General features: G+C 39.5%; 1 protein-coding gene across 3 annotated transcripts in view; it reads right to left on the bottom strand.

Moving 5' to 3' along the window:
- Nucleotides 1–17,438, bottom strand: part of SORCS1 (sortilin-related VPS10 domain containing receptor 1) — a 749,465-nt gene that overhangs the window by 120,577 nt on the left and 611,450 nt on the right. For all 3 annotated transcript variants that reach the window (XM_006831326.1, XM_006831324.1, XM_006831325.1), the window contains exons 11-16: nt 12,150–12,252; nt 11,512–11,588; nt 8,882–8,973; nt 6,469–6,576; nt 4,690–4,807; nt 2,191–2,321 (exon numbers count right to left, since the gene is read on the bottom strand). In XM_006831326.1, coding sequence (XP_006831389.1) covers nt 2,191–2,321; nt 4,690–4,807; nt 6,469–6,576; nt 8,882–8,973; nt 11,512–11,588; nt 12,150–12,252 — 629 coding nt within the window. The remainder of the gene's footprint in view (nt 1–2,190; nt 2,322–4,689; nt 4,808–6,468; nt 6,577–8,881; nt 8,974–11,511; nt 11,589–12,149; nt 12,253–17,438) is intronic.

Below are 17,438 nucleotides of genomic sequence, written 5' to 3' on the forward strand. Positions count from 1 at the left end.
GTATATAACCACCAACCCACCATTTACACCTGGTATTCATAGGTCTAGTATGAGAAAAGGCCTACTTTTTCTAAGATGTGTGTGTGTGTGTGTGTGTATACCCAACATCTCATCCCAATCGTTGATATTTTCATTATTATTTGAACTGGGATTGCTAAACTGTTAGAAACAAATGATCATATTGTAAAAACTAAGACTTCAGTTCTATCAAGTTCTAATCACTTAACATTTAGATACCTATTACCAACTGCTTTTCAAAACTAAAATTTCTAAACTAATATAAGTAAAAAAAAAAAAAAAAAAAAAAAAAAAAGACAGTAAAAGAGTAACAGAAAAGTAGAGGGAAACAACCAAGGGAGTCGAAAATTTTCCTCCCTGTATGAAAGTAGAGGCCTACTATGAAATCTTTCATAAGCCAAAGTGGCATAGAGTAAAGAAGCAATTATCATTATTTCATATGGGAAACATTTTTGAGCATTCTCAAATCTCCAGAATAACTTTTCAAATCATGCCAAATAATGCATTAAACCTAAAATAAAACTAACATGTAGTATACACGGATACATTACATAATGATGGTGGCTTTCTGCTGCGATGTAGTTCCTGGGGACAGAGCTTGGTGCTCCATGAGTATATAACCACTAACCCACCATTTACACTTTTGTTAACTATTTTTGTTAACTTTTGTTGGCTACTTTTGTTAACATTATGCTGCAAACAAATGCTCAGCACCAGTTTCACAGTTTTGAGGGTTTTTTTGGTAAAAAAGAAAGTTGTCATCAGATTCCTTTCAGTTATGGAAGACAGATACCAAGGGAGGTCTTTTATAAAAGCAAAGTAGCATAAAGTGACTTTACAAAAAGTGGGGAATACCCAATAATTGCTCAATGTCACTGGAACTCTAACTCTAACCTAGGATAAAGCATGCACATGTTAAGCCCTACAAACCAGCTTGCTGCTTAGCAAATGCCACAGGAAGCACACCATAGCAATACTTAGATTCATCTCCCTAGTACTGGTTGTTGTTGTTAAGTGCCATTAAGTCAGTTCCGACTCATAAAGACCCTATAAGGTCGTGGAAGCAGAAAGCCTCCTATTTTACCTATGGAACAACAGACCGTGTTTTTCGTGGCCCAGTGCTCATAGAGGGTGAAATCTCTTTAGACTCACCACTAGACTCAAAGTCATAGATTCACAAGGCCACTGAATCTATCCTTGCAATGAACTCAGAATGGTTTTCCACATTTGATGAACAGTAATCAGTTATCTCTGTTTGGAAACTCTCAGCAACAGAAAATCTGCTGTCATCAAGGCTGCTCTCGCACTGCCGGATATTCTAGTGTCTAGGAAACTTTTATTAAGAGGGTAAATATATTGGCTTCATTAGAAGTTCACTTATTGTTTAAAATGTTGCCATCTGAAACCTTACAGAGTGGATGTGCCTCTCTTTTCTTCCTGTGGTTGCTGAGTTGGTTTGGACTCATAGTGAACCCATGCACCATGGAATGAAACACTGCCGGTTCTGAGCCATGCTTAAAGTTCTTGTTAGGTTTGAGCCCATTGTTGTTGGTACTGTGTCAATCCATTTTCATGGGGGTCTTCTTCTTTTTCCCTGATCCTACACTTTTGTAAGCACAATGTCCTTCTCCAAGGCCTGGTACCTCCTGACCACATATCCAAAGTACAATAGAGGAAGTCTTGCCATTTTCGCTTCTAAGGAGCACTCTGGTTGTACTTCTTCAAAGACAGATTTATTAGTTCTTCTGGCAGTGCTTGGTACTTTGAATATTCTTTGTTAATACCATACATAATTCAAATACATGGATTCGTCTATGGTCTTCCTTACTCACTGTCCAATTCTTACATGTATAAAAGGTGACTGGCAATACCATCCAATTTCTTCCTGAGGCACCATTAAATCAGTAAAGATATTTACTATCCACCTAGAAAATCCTTTTTAAGTTTAAAGAAACTCTAGGTTTTCCCATATATATATATATACACACACACACACAGAGCTGGTAATCCCTGATATCTTCAAAGAATAATTTTAGAAGAACAAATAAAAAAACAGAAACAAAAACAAAAAAATGAGGTTTGTCACTTAGTTTTATGTATGTCACTGTGATTTCAAACCTAAATTTTCATTAAAGTCAATCTTCTACTGACTGAATTGCCATGCAAACTCACCAGTCAAAATCGGCCTCTGTACAGACACAGGGTTCTGATTCCATAGCTCCTGCATATTTTCCTTGCATACATTTCCGCTCTGATTTTCGCTTCTTATATATCCTTTTTGCTCCCATGATGCATGCCTCCCCCTGTAAGAAGGCAAGATCACATGCAATTAAGCAGTTTTCTTGGGCTTTCCCCGCTCAACATCAGCCAGTTTAGGAAGCTGCTTTCAATGTTCAGTGTAACCTAGACATTGGCAGTCTGCTTTGTGCTAACAACATTTTCTTTTCGACCCTTGGAACCTTATTATAGAAGGTGACTATAAAGGAAATCCGAAACATCAAGAGTATGTCCAAAAGAACATTGGCTACCCGTAATGTGTGTGGGGGTGGGGGTGGTTACAAAGGCAAGAATTGCCTGGCTTACAAGCTTTCAAGAGGGAACCTCAATCCAGAGGGTGTGGAGGACGGAAGAATCTTCACTAAGTAGTATCCAATCTGTCTAGGCGGGGCTGAATGAAGGAAATGCGAATGGGTCTCTCGTGATACAACAGTGAATAATTGTAATCAGGATTGATTGTGAGGGTTGGAAATATAAAAGTAGACATTTTGTAGCAAGGAGGGGAGTGATTAACTTTGAAGTCTAGGAGCGGAGGTCCCTGGGACAATCAAAGGGAGAAGAGCGGAGAATGGGACCCTACCCAGAGAAGCAGTGATGCCTGAGATGGAGGCAGAGATGATGACATGGAGAGATGGAGCAGTTAGGGACTCTAGACCCAGAGAGGGAGAGGGGCTGTGTGCTGAAGACAGGGGGCAGACTTGCAGTGTATATCCTTTGGTTGGTTGATGATGCATGGAGAAGATTGTAACCATGGCAATGAAACGATATACAATAGGATGAATGTAAAACTAATGTTCTTCCATGTAAGCTATCACATAATTCACAATAAAACATTAAAAAAAAAAAAAAAAAGAGTATGTCCCAAAGAATCTCAATTCTTGTGCATTCAGCAAACCTTTATTTGGCAGGATGTTAGTCACAGTGCCAAGAGGTACATACAGGTAAGTACCATAAGGGGCAGTCTATAGTCAAGTACACACAGGTAAGTACCGTAAGGGGCAGTCTATAGTCAAGTGTATTGTCTGTAAGTCTACAGTCATTAAAGTGAATTCTCCTGTAATAAAAAATGCATGCAGTCATTTGTGATCATATAAAAGAAAATGAAGGCTAAGGAATGTGAAGACCTATTTTATTTTGTCCTTATGTATTATGCTTCTGCCCACACAGCTGTATAGCACTGATTTTATGCTTTTCTATCAGATATTCTAAGGAACTGAAGTCAGTGTTTCTCCATAATACAAGTTTCCAATATCATAATGCTTGTGCATCCCAAAGGGGAAAATACCAGTAACGTAAATGAACTCTAATTTTAAGGCAGAGCCACTGAAGAGAGTGGGTGTTTCTAACTGATGCGGCCATTCCATCAAATATACAGCTTCTTTTGTGTGCTGGAAGGATGAGAACAGAGTTTTGTTTAATCGACAATGAACTGCCTTTTCTGAGCAGACTCACTTTGCCAGGTTCCCTAACACATTTGCATGTAAATATATTACTTAGTCTAGGCTCAGGGTCTACAAGATTTCAGTGCCTGAATACAGTGGTGTTTCTACCGCAAAAGCAAAAACCTCTGTCATGTCCTTTGAGAGGCCTGCAGGATGAGATCTGTCTAGGGAAATCAAAGGAGAGATGCTTTCAATACAGCAGTTTGAAATGAATTGAATTGAATAGCTGATAGACCAGGGCGAGGGAGAGTTTCCTATGAAAATTTTGCATCCTTGTACCATGAGTCCCCTGGAAGGAGGCAGGAAGCAATACCTAAGTCCAGGGAAACACAGCAATGGCAAGGATGGCTTTCTTTGGCATGGCTCACAAAGCACAATTTTATTATTTTATGCTTCTGTTTACACAACAAGATAAAATTGAAGAACTTTCCTCATCCCCGCCCCCACCCTCCAACCATATGACATGCTCAGATGAATTATGTTCAGATTTTAGTGCTGAGTGTGTATTTCATTTAAAGTTGTAAGTCTAAGGCAAACACATTTGAATTTTATCTCATTATATCCCAGCACAATAAAAACAGAAACTTCACAACAAGCTATAAATGTTGTGTTTGTTCACTCCTGTAGAACACAAAACATGTCAGAAAGCATGAGTTGAGCATTTCTGGTCTGCTGGTGGTATGCTGTGGAGTCGATTGTGGCTCATCATGACCCCGTATAGGGTTCTGAGGCTGTAAGTCTTTATGGGAGCAGAAAGCCTCACAAACCTCACCTTTCTCCCACGGTAGTTTCAAACTGCTGACCTTAAGGTTAACAATCCAACCTGCAACCACTATGCTATCAGAGCTCCTATTTTTGGTCTAGAGAACCCCAATTCTTGTATCTTTACCACTTTCATACCCCCAAGTTCCCATGCCTACCACCCAGACCCCAACCTCAACTCTCTTCTTACTTGACTGTGCAGCTGCCAGGGTCTGTAGTCCTCCTCGGCACACCGTCTATCGAAAATGGACTTGTAGTCCACTTTGACCAGCTGCCATTCAGAGCGGTGGCTGAAGTGTCCGAACACTCTGCAGAGCCCGTGATGATAAGAATAATCAAAATTCCAACAGTGAAAACAACCTTTGCTGAGTGTTTGCTGGGCACAATGCTCAATGGATCATATGATTTAACCTTCCAAACTCACTTACAAAGTGGCTCTTACTCGTATTACTGGCTCACTACACAGATGGGGAATTTGAGGCTTACAAGAGCTTCACTCAATTGCAAACAGCGAAGTATGCAAACACTGCAAACATTAATAACCTGCAGAGTCAGATCCCACCCAATCAGACTCCAGAGGCCACTTTTATACACTGTACAAAAAGAATTGTTCAGAAAAATTACAAATACTGCCTTCTATGTTGCCCAGAATGATACTATTTTAAGGTTCCATTGCTAACTGGCATGGTTCCCATGGTTTCTGAGATATGTAACTTCCTACCAGTTCCTAGGAAAAGTAGGCAACCATGTTAAACAACTGTGGTCATTTCTGACACTTTGAGATCTACTCTCCTTTCAAAGAAAGGTATTTCATGAGAGATTTGAAATCACCACTCACAGGCGTGGATGGAAGTCACAAAGCAAACCTTTTGGTCAGTTCCTTTTTTATGTTTTACAAGTATAAAAATTGGATAAATCCACATTCTGGATGAAATTACTATCTAGGTATGTTTACCATGGGCAAAAATTAACCATTAAGTATATTTACTTTTGTTGTTGTTTTCTACCATTAAAAAAAGGTGGCTAAAATAAAAAGAAACCCAATGAACAATGTGCCAACTATCCACTTTCATTTAAAAATCTTCATTGATGACTTTCTGTTTTCCATGTCGAATTTTTCAAGGGAAGCGAAAGAATCACAGTTTCATATTTCAAATACAAGGGCCATATTTTGAAGCCGATAGGCAACAGAATCATTAATCAAATCTTTCACAAATTAATGATCATCAATTTCCAAACAGAAACGAGCACAAATTGAATTTCGCAAGAACAGATTGTTCTTGCGGTTTTCCTAATATGCCTCACAATTGGATTAGGTAAAGAGCCAGAGAAAAAGAAAATCCTTTGTGCGCTTTTGATCAAGATCTGTGTTCTGTCTAAAGTAAAACTCTTCTTACATGCCTGTGATTTTATGTATAATCTAGATTGTTAGTGATTACAATTTAAAATTTATAGCATTATTTTGTTTTGGTTTTTTAAATCACTTCTGGTTTATCCAAGCCCAGTTAGAGAAATAAAATGGCTTTATCCTCTGTTGACACATCTCAAATTGGGTTTTTAATAACTAGTAAGAAAAGTCCTTGGGTGGAGCAAACGGGACTATTAAACTGAAAGGTTGGTGGCCCAAGTCTACTCAGAGATGTCTTAGAAAGGCCTGACAATCTCATTCCAAAATCTCAGTCATTAAATGTTGTTTGGAGCACAGTTCTACTTTGACAGACATGAGGCCACCAGAACTGGCGTCATCTCAATAACAACTTTTTAATAAAACTATCAAAAAGTCCAAAAAAAAAAAGATGGCTGCCCACATTTTTTTCTTTTTCTTTTTCTTTGCTTGGGAATCTTGCTCTCAGACACACTGACTCTGCTGTCTTAAAATCTCGCCGCAGAAAATCAAACAGGCTTTGCTATAAGACAACTTTTTCTTAATATACTCTCATGTATTAGGGCATCATAGTTGTCCACTTACGTCATGATTAGAGTTTCTTCCCCAGGCTCACCCAGAACCCCATCCACAAAAAGTGGAATAGATGTGAAACTGTACTTGCTCCATGATCTCCCTTCATCAAAACTCAACCTAATGACAGAAAGAAAAATGAGAGTACAAATAAGTCATTGAATCTCAAAAGGAAAAAAACCAAACACACACAACAAAACAAAATCCTTTGGAAGGACAGGTACTATCAACCAGGAGAGAATGTAATTATAAAGCATCTGGGGCAAGTGTCTAAGTTTGTTTTTCATATGAATAAATGTTCCTCAGTCTATCAGAAGGCAGACATAAAAGGAAGGTTCAGAGTGTTCATGGAAAATGGAATTAAAATATGATGGAAAACTTTCCTCGAACTTTTCAAAGGTCCCTTATAGAGTTATCCAAGTGATTTGGGAGCCAGATGTGTTTAAATAGCAATAAAGAGAGAAGGTTCTGAAACAAACTAATGCTAGGTCTTTGGTAAAATTTTCTTTTCCATTTGGATGTTTCCTCTGATCACAGATTCCAACAAGATTCTATCCAAAATCGCAGTCTAGTCACATGCCTTATGGGTACTCCTAAAGAGCAGTGGTCTTATGAGGTTTTCTTCAATGGACAGCAAGCAGCCCATCTCTAAGCATCATCCTTCTTATACTGTTACCAATGCTGGTAGAATGCCCCTAGATAGATGGGCACAGAAGGACAGGCTGTTGAGAGCAGGAAGACAGCAGTCTGCAATGATGACGGTCATACAGATGTGTTCCTTTGCTCTGCCCTCCTCTCTGGATGCCTTCTTGTGAGGTGACCCTTTGTTTCTCTCACTTCTGCATCCCGATACCTAATGTGGAGTCATGCTCTCTAGTTTCCACTGTGTAGTCATTACTGAAGCATAAGTAAAGGGGGGAACACTAAGCTTTGAACTCTAAACAATCTAGCATCGGGAAAGGTGTGCTTTCAACATCCTTATTCATCCTGTAAACTGAGCCAGTAAGCTAGAAACTGGATTCTATGAAGAAGAATGTGGCATCTGGATTGGAGGAAGACTCATTAACAACCTGTGATATGCAGATGATACAACTTTGCTTGCTGGAAGTGAAGAAGACTTAAAATACTGATGAAAATCAAAGACTACAACTTTTGGTATGGATTGTACTTCAGTGTAAAGAAAACAAAAATCTTCACAACTGGACCAATGAATAACATCATGATAACTAGAGAAATATTGAAGTTCTCAAAGTCTTCAATTTGCCTGGGTGCACTATAAACACTCATGAAATCAAACAACAATGTATCCCATTAGACAAATTTGGTGCACATGACCTCCTTAAAGTGTTCAAGAACAAAGATGTCAATATAAGGACTAAGGAATGCCGGACCCACACCACGGTGTTTTCAAGTAGCTCATATGTATGTGAAAGTTGGACAATGAATAAGGAAGGCCATAGAAAAATAGATGGATTTAAATTATGGTGTTGGAGAAGAATATTTTAAGTACCATAGACTAACAAAAGATCAAATCAATCTGTTTGGGAAAAGCATAGCAAAAATGCTTAGAAGCCTAGATAGTGAGACTTCATCTCTTATACTTTGGATGTTACCAGGAGAGACCAGTCCCAGGAGAATGCCATCATGCTTGGTAAAGCGGAGGGTCAGTGAAAAAGAGGAAGACCCCCAAGGAAATGGATTTACACAATGGCAGCAGCAATGGGCTAAAACACAGTGACCGTGAGGATGGCGCAGGACTGGGCAGTGTTTTATTCTGCTGTTCGTAGGATCTCTATGAGTAGGAACTAACTTGACACCACCTAACAACACCAACATACGGAGAGAGCCACTTTCAAAAACAGATGCAGGAAGGAGCCTTTTGCAAACCTCTCTGAAAGTTATGAAAGTCCCACAGGCAGAGCTGCCAAATGTCACCGGAGAAAAGGCAGGATTCGGTGAAATGAGGTAAGAGCAAGAGTGTCAAGAACAGCTACCCTTGAGAAGAATACACATAATGAATGGAAATATTAAGCTCCAGGAGATGTGGTTCGGATAGGTGACTACTGCAAAAGCTTCTTGGAGACCAGCTCAAAGTGAACATATTTTATCCGTGATTTTGCTGGAAGAATAAGGCTGTTGAGATAGAATTGTCATACAATTAAAAACCATAATGGAATTTCACTCCTAAGGGCGCAGACCTTTTGTTTTGAATTGTTTTTAGTTTTAATCTCTCTCTGTCTTTCTCCACCTCACTTTTGTAAAACAACTGTATTTTAACAGCGCAAAGTTGTGAATTAGGTTTGGTAGACATTGACATTTCATGACCCACAGAGTTACATTTTGTCTTTGGACCACTGGACTCCTGCATAGATCTGAGCTGTGCAGAACATCAGCTGAATGTCTGATGGGCAGCAGGTGCCATTACCAGAGATGTCGAATTGGGAGAGACGTGTGCTTCATAGCAACCAAGACTCCACCTTGATCCAGGTATAAAACACTGTGCTCCTCCTCAAATATCTAGAAGAGGAAAACACATCCTTGTAGATACACATGCATAGCCATACACAGATTTTAGAGATTTAGTCCCAAATAAGGAGAAAACTCCTGCCCACAGTAGGAACCACCGTTGAGTTGATTCAGACTCACTGTGACCCTTACAGGACAGAGGCAGTCAATCTCTATGACAGCAGAGTACCATAGAGTAGCTGCTGATTGCGAACTGCTGTACCTCCAGGGATACTTACAGTTTCAAGAGGTTTTCCTAATTTTTTTTTAAAAACACAGTTCTATAACTATGCTTCCTAAGATGGGACATATATATCATTAGTCTGATATGACATAATCTATGTGGGACACACAGGAAATTTACAATAAATGAGTAGTTATGTATTCATGTTTATATCCCTTGCTTTTTATGGTAAACTCCAGTACTTATCCTTTTTGTTGTTGTTGTTGTTGTTGTTGTTGTTAAGTGCCGTCAAATCAATTCTGACCCACACTGACCCTGTATAGGGTTTCCAAGGAGCAGCCAGTGAGCTTGAACTGTTGACTCTGAAGTTCAAAGCGACTTTGCAGTCCGGCACATTAACCCTCAGTGTCTCACCCTTTTTTAGGATGTCAGACTATTAGGAGTCTTGTTCTGGCGCTGGTGTGGTCGGCAGTTCAAGCTCACCAGCTGCTCCTCGAAAACCCTATACAGGGTCGTTATGGATTGGAACCTACTCGACGGCACTTAACGACAACAACAACAACAAGTGTTACCTGATGTGTTGCTGTGGGTTCATGCACTGAACTGCAAGGTTGGTTTGAACCGTAAGGTTGGCCGTTAAAGCTCACAAGCTGCTCCTAGGAAATCCCTATACAGGGTTGGTATGGGTCAGAACTGGCTTGACGGCACTTAACAACAACAAATATTACCTACCATTTGTCTGTTCCTTTGTCATCCTGCAGAAGCATGCTTGTTTCTGTGATGCTGGAAACTATGTCACTGGTATTTCAAATAGCAGCACGGTCATATGTTATACACATTTAGATGGAAAGAACATTGGACATAACATTCTCCATTCCTCGCTTTTTCACAGATGAGAAAATTAAGGTTTAGAGAGACATGGTGACTTGCCTAAGACAATGCACACAGCAACTGAAAGAGATGGGACTTGAAAAGTGTTCTTTTCAGATCTAATTATTTTAAAATGTCACCGTATTATTGAATGAAGATGTCCCTATTGAATTCAGAGATGCTCTAGTTACAAGATCACCAGAAGATAGTTCGGATCAAAATGGAATCCTTATCTTTTAGCACATATATCATTAGATCTTTCTCCAAATGTGAAGAAACCAACTTAAGTCAAATGGAGGCAAGTTGGAAACATCTCTCAATCGTCTCCAATAAAATGCACATAATTTCTCACAGGCACTTTATCAGTACAGCCTTATCTGGACTCACACTACAGATATCACCCTTTTCTTTTCTATTTACATTCTATGCCAAGGTTTACAACATAAGGATTATAGAAGCAGAGACTTCCAGACTCTATCTTCTTGGGGTGCTGGGAGGAAGAAATGGGGATTCTGTCTTTCTAATTATTTTCAGAGGAAGCTTGCTTCGAGTAGTCTATATTCCCATATATCCCCAAGATCTGCTCTGAGGCTTCTTAAGCATATTTCCCCCCTATTGTCTTATCTTTAAAATAGAGGAATCCCAGTGAGGATCAACAAAGGGCCTGAAGCCCAGGCGGCAACTGGACCATAATCTGGGCCATGTCTATCTAAAATTTAAAGCAGTGTTCTCATTGCTAAGTGTGATTACCTGTGCATTAGATTTCATTTTACAGTGCTAGTAATTGTAATATAATTAAACATCAGTAGGTTATTAAAACATATTTACTGAACTGTAACAAGCACGCATTAGGCACATATCTTGTTATGATTGCTAGACCTCATTAAACTCCTGTTTTATAAGCCATGGGTATCTCATTTTCATTCAGAAGAAAGACAAAAGGCATTTCAGATAAACACATCAGTTTAAAGTGATCCCTTTTCTGTTTTTTTTCTAGCATACATATCCTGATGGTTATTACTCCACCTTCTGCACAGGAGATGTAAATCTAAGAAGACCACCTGGGTAATGGCTACTTTGATATCCCTGTATTCCTCTCCATTCTGACTTCAAGGCAAGAAGAATCTACAGAGGCAACTTAGTGTTAGGTAAACAATCTACCTTCAGCTCTACATTCCCTATATGAAAATTCAACGGCCTTCTGGTTTTCTTTTATGGGGAAAAATCAGTCTAAGATCATTTGGTTTCCTTGTCATTTATCAACCTTCTTACATAGGCTCTCTGAGTAAGGAATCTCTTTATTAAAAATAAAAATCAAATTGTATAAATATATGCTTAACTCAAAGACATAAGACTTTCATAAACAAGGAAACTGAATACATTTGCAGGCTTCAGAACATAAGTATAGCATTGCAGACAAATTCTTCAGTCCTGAACCACGGTGGACAATTATTCTGTCACTTAAACTACAGTAACATGGCCTGGAATGTTCTTACCTGTCTCCAAGTGTTCCCTGCATCTGAGGAGACAAACATGCTGATGTCACTGTCTGACAATTCAGAACCTATGTTGCCTGAAAAAGAATGCATCAACATTAGTATAGGAACATTCTGCAAAAGTTGAACTATACTGAAGTCTGTGTTTCCTGAAATGGGTTTAGACTGTAAACATATCTGAGTAGGGGTTTTCAGTAGATTTGCTTCAGGGTCAACAGTTTAGGCGCCTGTCAGAAAATTTCTAGTTTGCTAAGGAGCTCTGGTAGCATAGTGGTTACAAATCAGGCTGTGAACCTTAAGGCCAGCGGTTCGAAACTACCAGCCGCTCCGCAGGAGAAAGATGAGGCTTTCTACTCCCATAAAGATTTACACCCTCGGAAACTCTGTACAGGGTCGCTATGGGTCGGAACCGACTTGACGGCACTTAACAACAACAAGTGAAATACGGATATCTTGATGTTGTTAAGTGCTGTCGAGTTAGTTCCAGCTCATAGTGAACCTGTGTAGTGTTTCTAAGGAACAACTGGTAGATTTGAACTGCTAATCTTATCATTTGCAGTCCAGCACTGATCCTACAGCATCATACCAGGAGTCTAGCTTCTTAAAATAAACACTAATTTAAACAGCAAGCATCGTACCTGAAGCTACTATGATGCTTGGAGCTGTGTCTCGACTGGCGATGATCCCAGACGTGTAGGGATTCTCAGAGACCTTCAGGTGAAGGTGTAGTGAACAGTAGGGCTGAGAAGAGAAGAAACGAGTATCATAAAAAGACAAAATTTTAACTGATTTTTAAAGCCCAGATTCAGAGCATCCATCCCTTCATTCAGTCATCCCTTTCATCCATCCATCCACCAGTCTCCAAACATCTAGCATTTTCTGAGTGTGAAACAGCTACCAAGTTTATAAAATAGAAGGCACCTTCATTTTAAGTCTAATCTCCTGATTTATCTTTCAATCAACAAATATTTTAGTACCTTTTTTTGTAAAACTTATACAGATAAGTTATATATGTAGCTTACAGAACAGTTACCTGCTATTGTAGAATTGCAATCAAAGGAGAGGACATAAGACGTTTCTACTGATCAAAGTTTACCAGTCATAAACAGAGACGACAACAAAAACTTGTCTGTTTTGCTCTTTTGCTTGCAACAGTGTATATGCAGACTTTACTGTAAGTGAAGCAGTGTTTAAATACTGAGCATACCAGATGAATTCTTAACAATGTATTCTGGCAGAAGAATGTTGTAAGGATACCTACAGTATTCTTAGATGTGAAACAGTCACTTAGTTATTTGGAATGCTGACAAGAGGGAAAAAAACAAAAAATCCTCTCAAATACTTCTACATCTATTTGCTTTTGCTTTTCTTTAACTCATAAAGTCCAGTGACACTATGCCACTCTTAACAATTTCTGGTCCTGTGATGATATGATCTTCAGGTTTATTAAGCAAAGCTGTTCTTCATACATATGAATTAATATCTAAAATTGCTTTTGTTTCTTGTTTGTTTTTAATCTGCCAAGAGAAAATGGTATTTGGATCCATTTTATTCGACACCGTAGCAGGTGTTTTGTTTTGAACTTTGTATTGTAGTTTCAGTGAAAGTTTACAGAGCAAGTTAGTTGACCATCTAACAATTTATACTCATTCTATTTTGTGACGCTGGGTGCATCCCCTCAGTACACCAGCACTCTTCTACGTCCTCCCTGGTTCCTTGTTTCCTTTTGTCCTTCTTTCCTGCCCTTTCCTACCTTTTGAGTTTGGTTTTTAGGCATATGCTGTCCCTTTGCTCACGTGTGGTGACTGTACTGAGGAGTGTATCCCTCTCTGGTATTTTATATATTCATTTTCTTGTCTTGTCTATTGTCTGCTGAAAGTTAATCCCCAGGGTTGAAGGGTGTCTAAGAGTTAAGTTCAGGGGTCCCTCAATCCCTATCAAATCAATAAGTCTGGTCTATTTAGGGTCCTGAGTTTTGCTCCACAGTTTTCTCTGACTCGATCCAGGAACTCCTCTTGGTATCTCTTTCTGAGTGGTCAGCAGTGGTAGCCAGACGTCATGTAGTTCTTCTGGTCTCAGGGCAGTGGAGGCTGTTGTTCACATGGCTCATTAGACCTTTGGACAAGTCTTTGATTTCCCTCACTCTTCTTTTGTCCAGATGAGGAGAGACCAATGGTTGCATCTTAGATGGCTACTCACAAGTTTTTAAGACCACACTCACTACTCATCAAGGTAGGATTATAGAACATTATGTTTGTGAACTAAGTTATGCCAGTTAACCTATATGTCTCCCAGGATTGTGCACCTAAAATTCCAAGCCCAGTGATTCATTCCCTCAAGGTGTTTCAACCCTGAGGGAATATCAAAAGCAGGAGAGAAGCAGAAAGGTTGAACAGTGCAGTGTCCATACACAAGTGAGACTGAGGAGGAGAAATGGGATACAGGGTCAGGGAAGAAGGCAGGGCAAAGCTAGGAAGATGCTGAAGAAGTTACCTAGCACCTGAGTCACCTTCATTATGAGATCTTCGTGGTATGTCACCTTTGAAACTGTCCTAATATCCACACAGCAACCCCCATAGTGTCTGTACCGGGACACTGTCAGTGTTAGTATTATTCAATATGAAAGTCATCCTTGCAGGTAAAATGCAATAGTAGTAACAATATAAATGAAAATTTAAGGAACTTATTTATCAGTGCAGAAAAACTTTGATCAAATTCTCTGATTAAGATATCAAGAGTTTTCAAAAAAGGATAATAAATCTGATACCAATTTCCCTTAAAATAGTTCTTACTGTGAGTTGTCAAAAAATACAAGTTTGTCTTTGAACTCACATTTTTTTCATCTCTCAAGAAGATTACTTTCTAATCTTATCGACTTAGGTTTTTGGAATCACCAATGTATCTCTGTTATTACTTTTATTCTGCTCTGTAAGTCTCATCCAGCAGATAGTCAGAGAGCTACAGAGATACAATGATTACATTTATATGGGATAGAGTAAATGACAAACTAAAAATGAAACTCAGGAATAAAAGCAGCCAAAACACTGGTGAAATAAAACAGCGGATCACAATAAGTTCTTTTCCTCACTGCCAACACAGTAAGCCTCTCCTGGAATAGTACTAGCAATGAATTATTGGTTTAGCACTGAAATTTCAAGGAAGGCTTCCAAAAACAACATTTCCTTTCCTCTTTATAATATTCAACAAAACTAATGAAGATGGCTCCTGTAAGAAGATAGCACCAGCCTCAAATACATGACTGCCTCTTGCCCAAGAAAAAGACCAGAACAAATGTTGTTTTCGGTTGCATGGCTCTAAGGCCAGCCTTGCATAACACTCAGATGGAAGCATGGCCGTAACTAAGTAGACATGGCAAAGTGTTTCTCCATGACATTTTTCTATACAGTTCCAGGATATCAGGATCACCCTTTCTCTGCTCTACCACCAGCCAGTTTACCACACACAATTCTGTATCATTGATCTTAGGTATGTATAGTTTTATCCCTCTAATAGATGTGTGCTATAAAGAAATCACGTCAATTACTTCATTTGCATCTTCTCTGGAACCTAGAATAGAATCTAAAAAAGATACTTAATAAATGCTTGTACTCGTGGGTAAATTTTTTGTTGTTGTTAGGATATAAAAATATTGCATTATTATTCTGCTCTGAGCAGTGCCAGAGTACACGAGCTCAATTATAAACTACCTAGCCAAGGTCGGCAGTTCAAACTCACCAGCCGGTCCTTGGGAACCCTATGCAGGGTCACTATGCATCGGAATTGACTGGATGGCACTTAACAACAGTTGATCCAAAAAGTCATGTTGTGAGGGTCCCCATGAAATTCTGAATACGTGCATCTTCTCTTGGAGATTATCCATAGACATGTGGGCTTAATGGAGGGGGCCTTTTAGATCACCCACCAAGGCAGAATATTTCTGAATAAGGAAACAACACTCAGTCTGTGACCATGAACCAGCGGCTGGCCACAGAGGCTTTAGCAGCTGTCAATCTATAAGACTGAAGCTCAGGCTCCCCATCAATCTAAGAATCTTTGGCATGGCGTGGTAACTGCCATTAAAAAGGAAAGAGGATGCTTTCAATCGGCTCTAACAGCACAGCACTGTTGCTAGGGCTTTCTGAGGACCAAGATAAATTAATCTGAGAAGAAAAGCTTCCAGCTCCTGCAGTGGTAGCAACGTTAGAAAGGATCTTTCTGGTGCACTTTTTTCTCTGCTCTCACATTTGTAGTGCTGGATTGCCCCCAACTGGTACAACGAGAATATTCTGTAGCATTTTTTCCACCTTCCAGCTCTTCAATGAAGATACAATCTATACAAATGCCTGAAGACAAACCATGTTAAGTAATTCATTTTCAGCTATTAAATTTTAAATGTAATACAACAAAAATGAAAAAGAAGTCTGAGCAGTCTTGGAAATGTGTGAGGGTCAAATCACATTAAAAAAAAAAAATGAATAGAGAGGTTTATGAAAATGGCTCTCAAGCCACTACAAGTTCCTACACTATACAGGGCTGTGTTCTCTAATTCTTTTGTACATTATGAAGAGGGGGAGGGCTTTATAATCCTCTCTTTTCCTTCCTTTCTGCCTTCTTTCTTCCCATTATCAAATGTGTAGTAAGCATCTACCACAAACCAGTAGTCATACCTGGTAATGTTACATTTTCAGCATTATCTTAAACTTAATGCAGAGTCTCTATTCCCCTTTGCCTTTCCCCATTAGGAAGATACAGGACTAAACACTGAAAGAATGAGTGCCCCAGCAGTTGACTCATAGAGAATGGCGGGACCAGCATTTATGTCTTAAATCCAAAACCAAGCCTCACAGCATCCCTGAGGGCCAGAGTAGAGCTGTTCCCTAAGTTTTGGTGGTGGTGGTTATGTGCTATGGAGACGGTTCCGACCCTGCACAGGGTTTCCGAGGCTATATATCTTTATGGGAACAGAAAGCCTCATCTTTCTCCTATGGAACCCCTGGTAGTTTGGAACTGCTGACTTTGAGGTTAGCAGCCCTACTCGTTATGAGACTATAAGTATACACAGAAGCAGAAGGCCCCAGTGGTGGGGCTGGTGGCTTCAAGTTACAGAGAGAGGCGCGATGCTTAAACCACGGTACCATCACGGTTCCTTCTAGTTTTGAAGTTGCCCCTTTTTTCCTTAGCTATGCACAATCCTGTTGTTTTTGTTGTTAGGTGGCATCCAGTTGGTACTAACTCATAGCAATCCTATGTACAACAAAACACTGCCCAGTCCTGCACCATTCTCATAATTATAATTACATTTGAGCTCACTGCTGCTACCACTGCACCAATCAATCTCATTGAGGGGATCTTCCTATTGTTTTTTGCTGACCCTTTTTCACTAAGCATAATGTCCTTCTCCATGGACTGGTGCCTCTAAAGAGTATGTCTGAAGTTTGAGAGACAAAGTTTTGCCATTATGACTTCTAAAGAACATTCTGGCTGTACTTCTTCTAACACAGATTTGTTTGTTCTTCTGGAAGTCAATAGTATTTTCTATATTCATCTCCAACATCATAACTCACAGTCTTCCTTATTCACTGTCCAACTTTCCCATGCATGTGAGGCAAATTAAATATTAGGCACACCTTAGTCCTCAAACTGACATCCTTGCTGTTAAACACTTTACAGAGGTCTTGTGCAGCAAATATTCCTAATGCAATATGTCTTTTAATTTCTTGACAGCTGCTCCCATGAATAGTGATAGTTATTGTTGTTGTTAGGTGCCATCAAGTCAGTACCGACCCATAGCGACCTAATGCACAGCAGAACGAAACACTGCCCGATCCTGGGCCAACCTCACCACTGTTGACACACTTGAGTCCATCGATGCTGCCACTTGGCTAATCCATCTCGCTGGGGGTCTTCCTCTTTTTCTCTGACCCTCC

Source organism: Chrysochloris asiatica, unplaced genomic scaffold (genome assembly GCF_000296735.1).
Source record: "Chrysochloris asiatica unplaced genomic scaffold, ChrAsi1.0 scaffold00003, whole genome shotgun sequence".
Classification (NCBI taxonomy): domain Eukaryota; kingdom Metazoa; phylum Chordata; class Mammalia; order Afrosoricida; family Chrysochloridae; genus Chrysochloris; species Chrysochloris asiatica.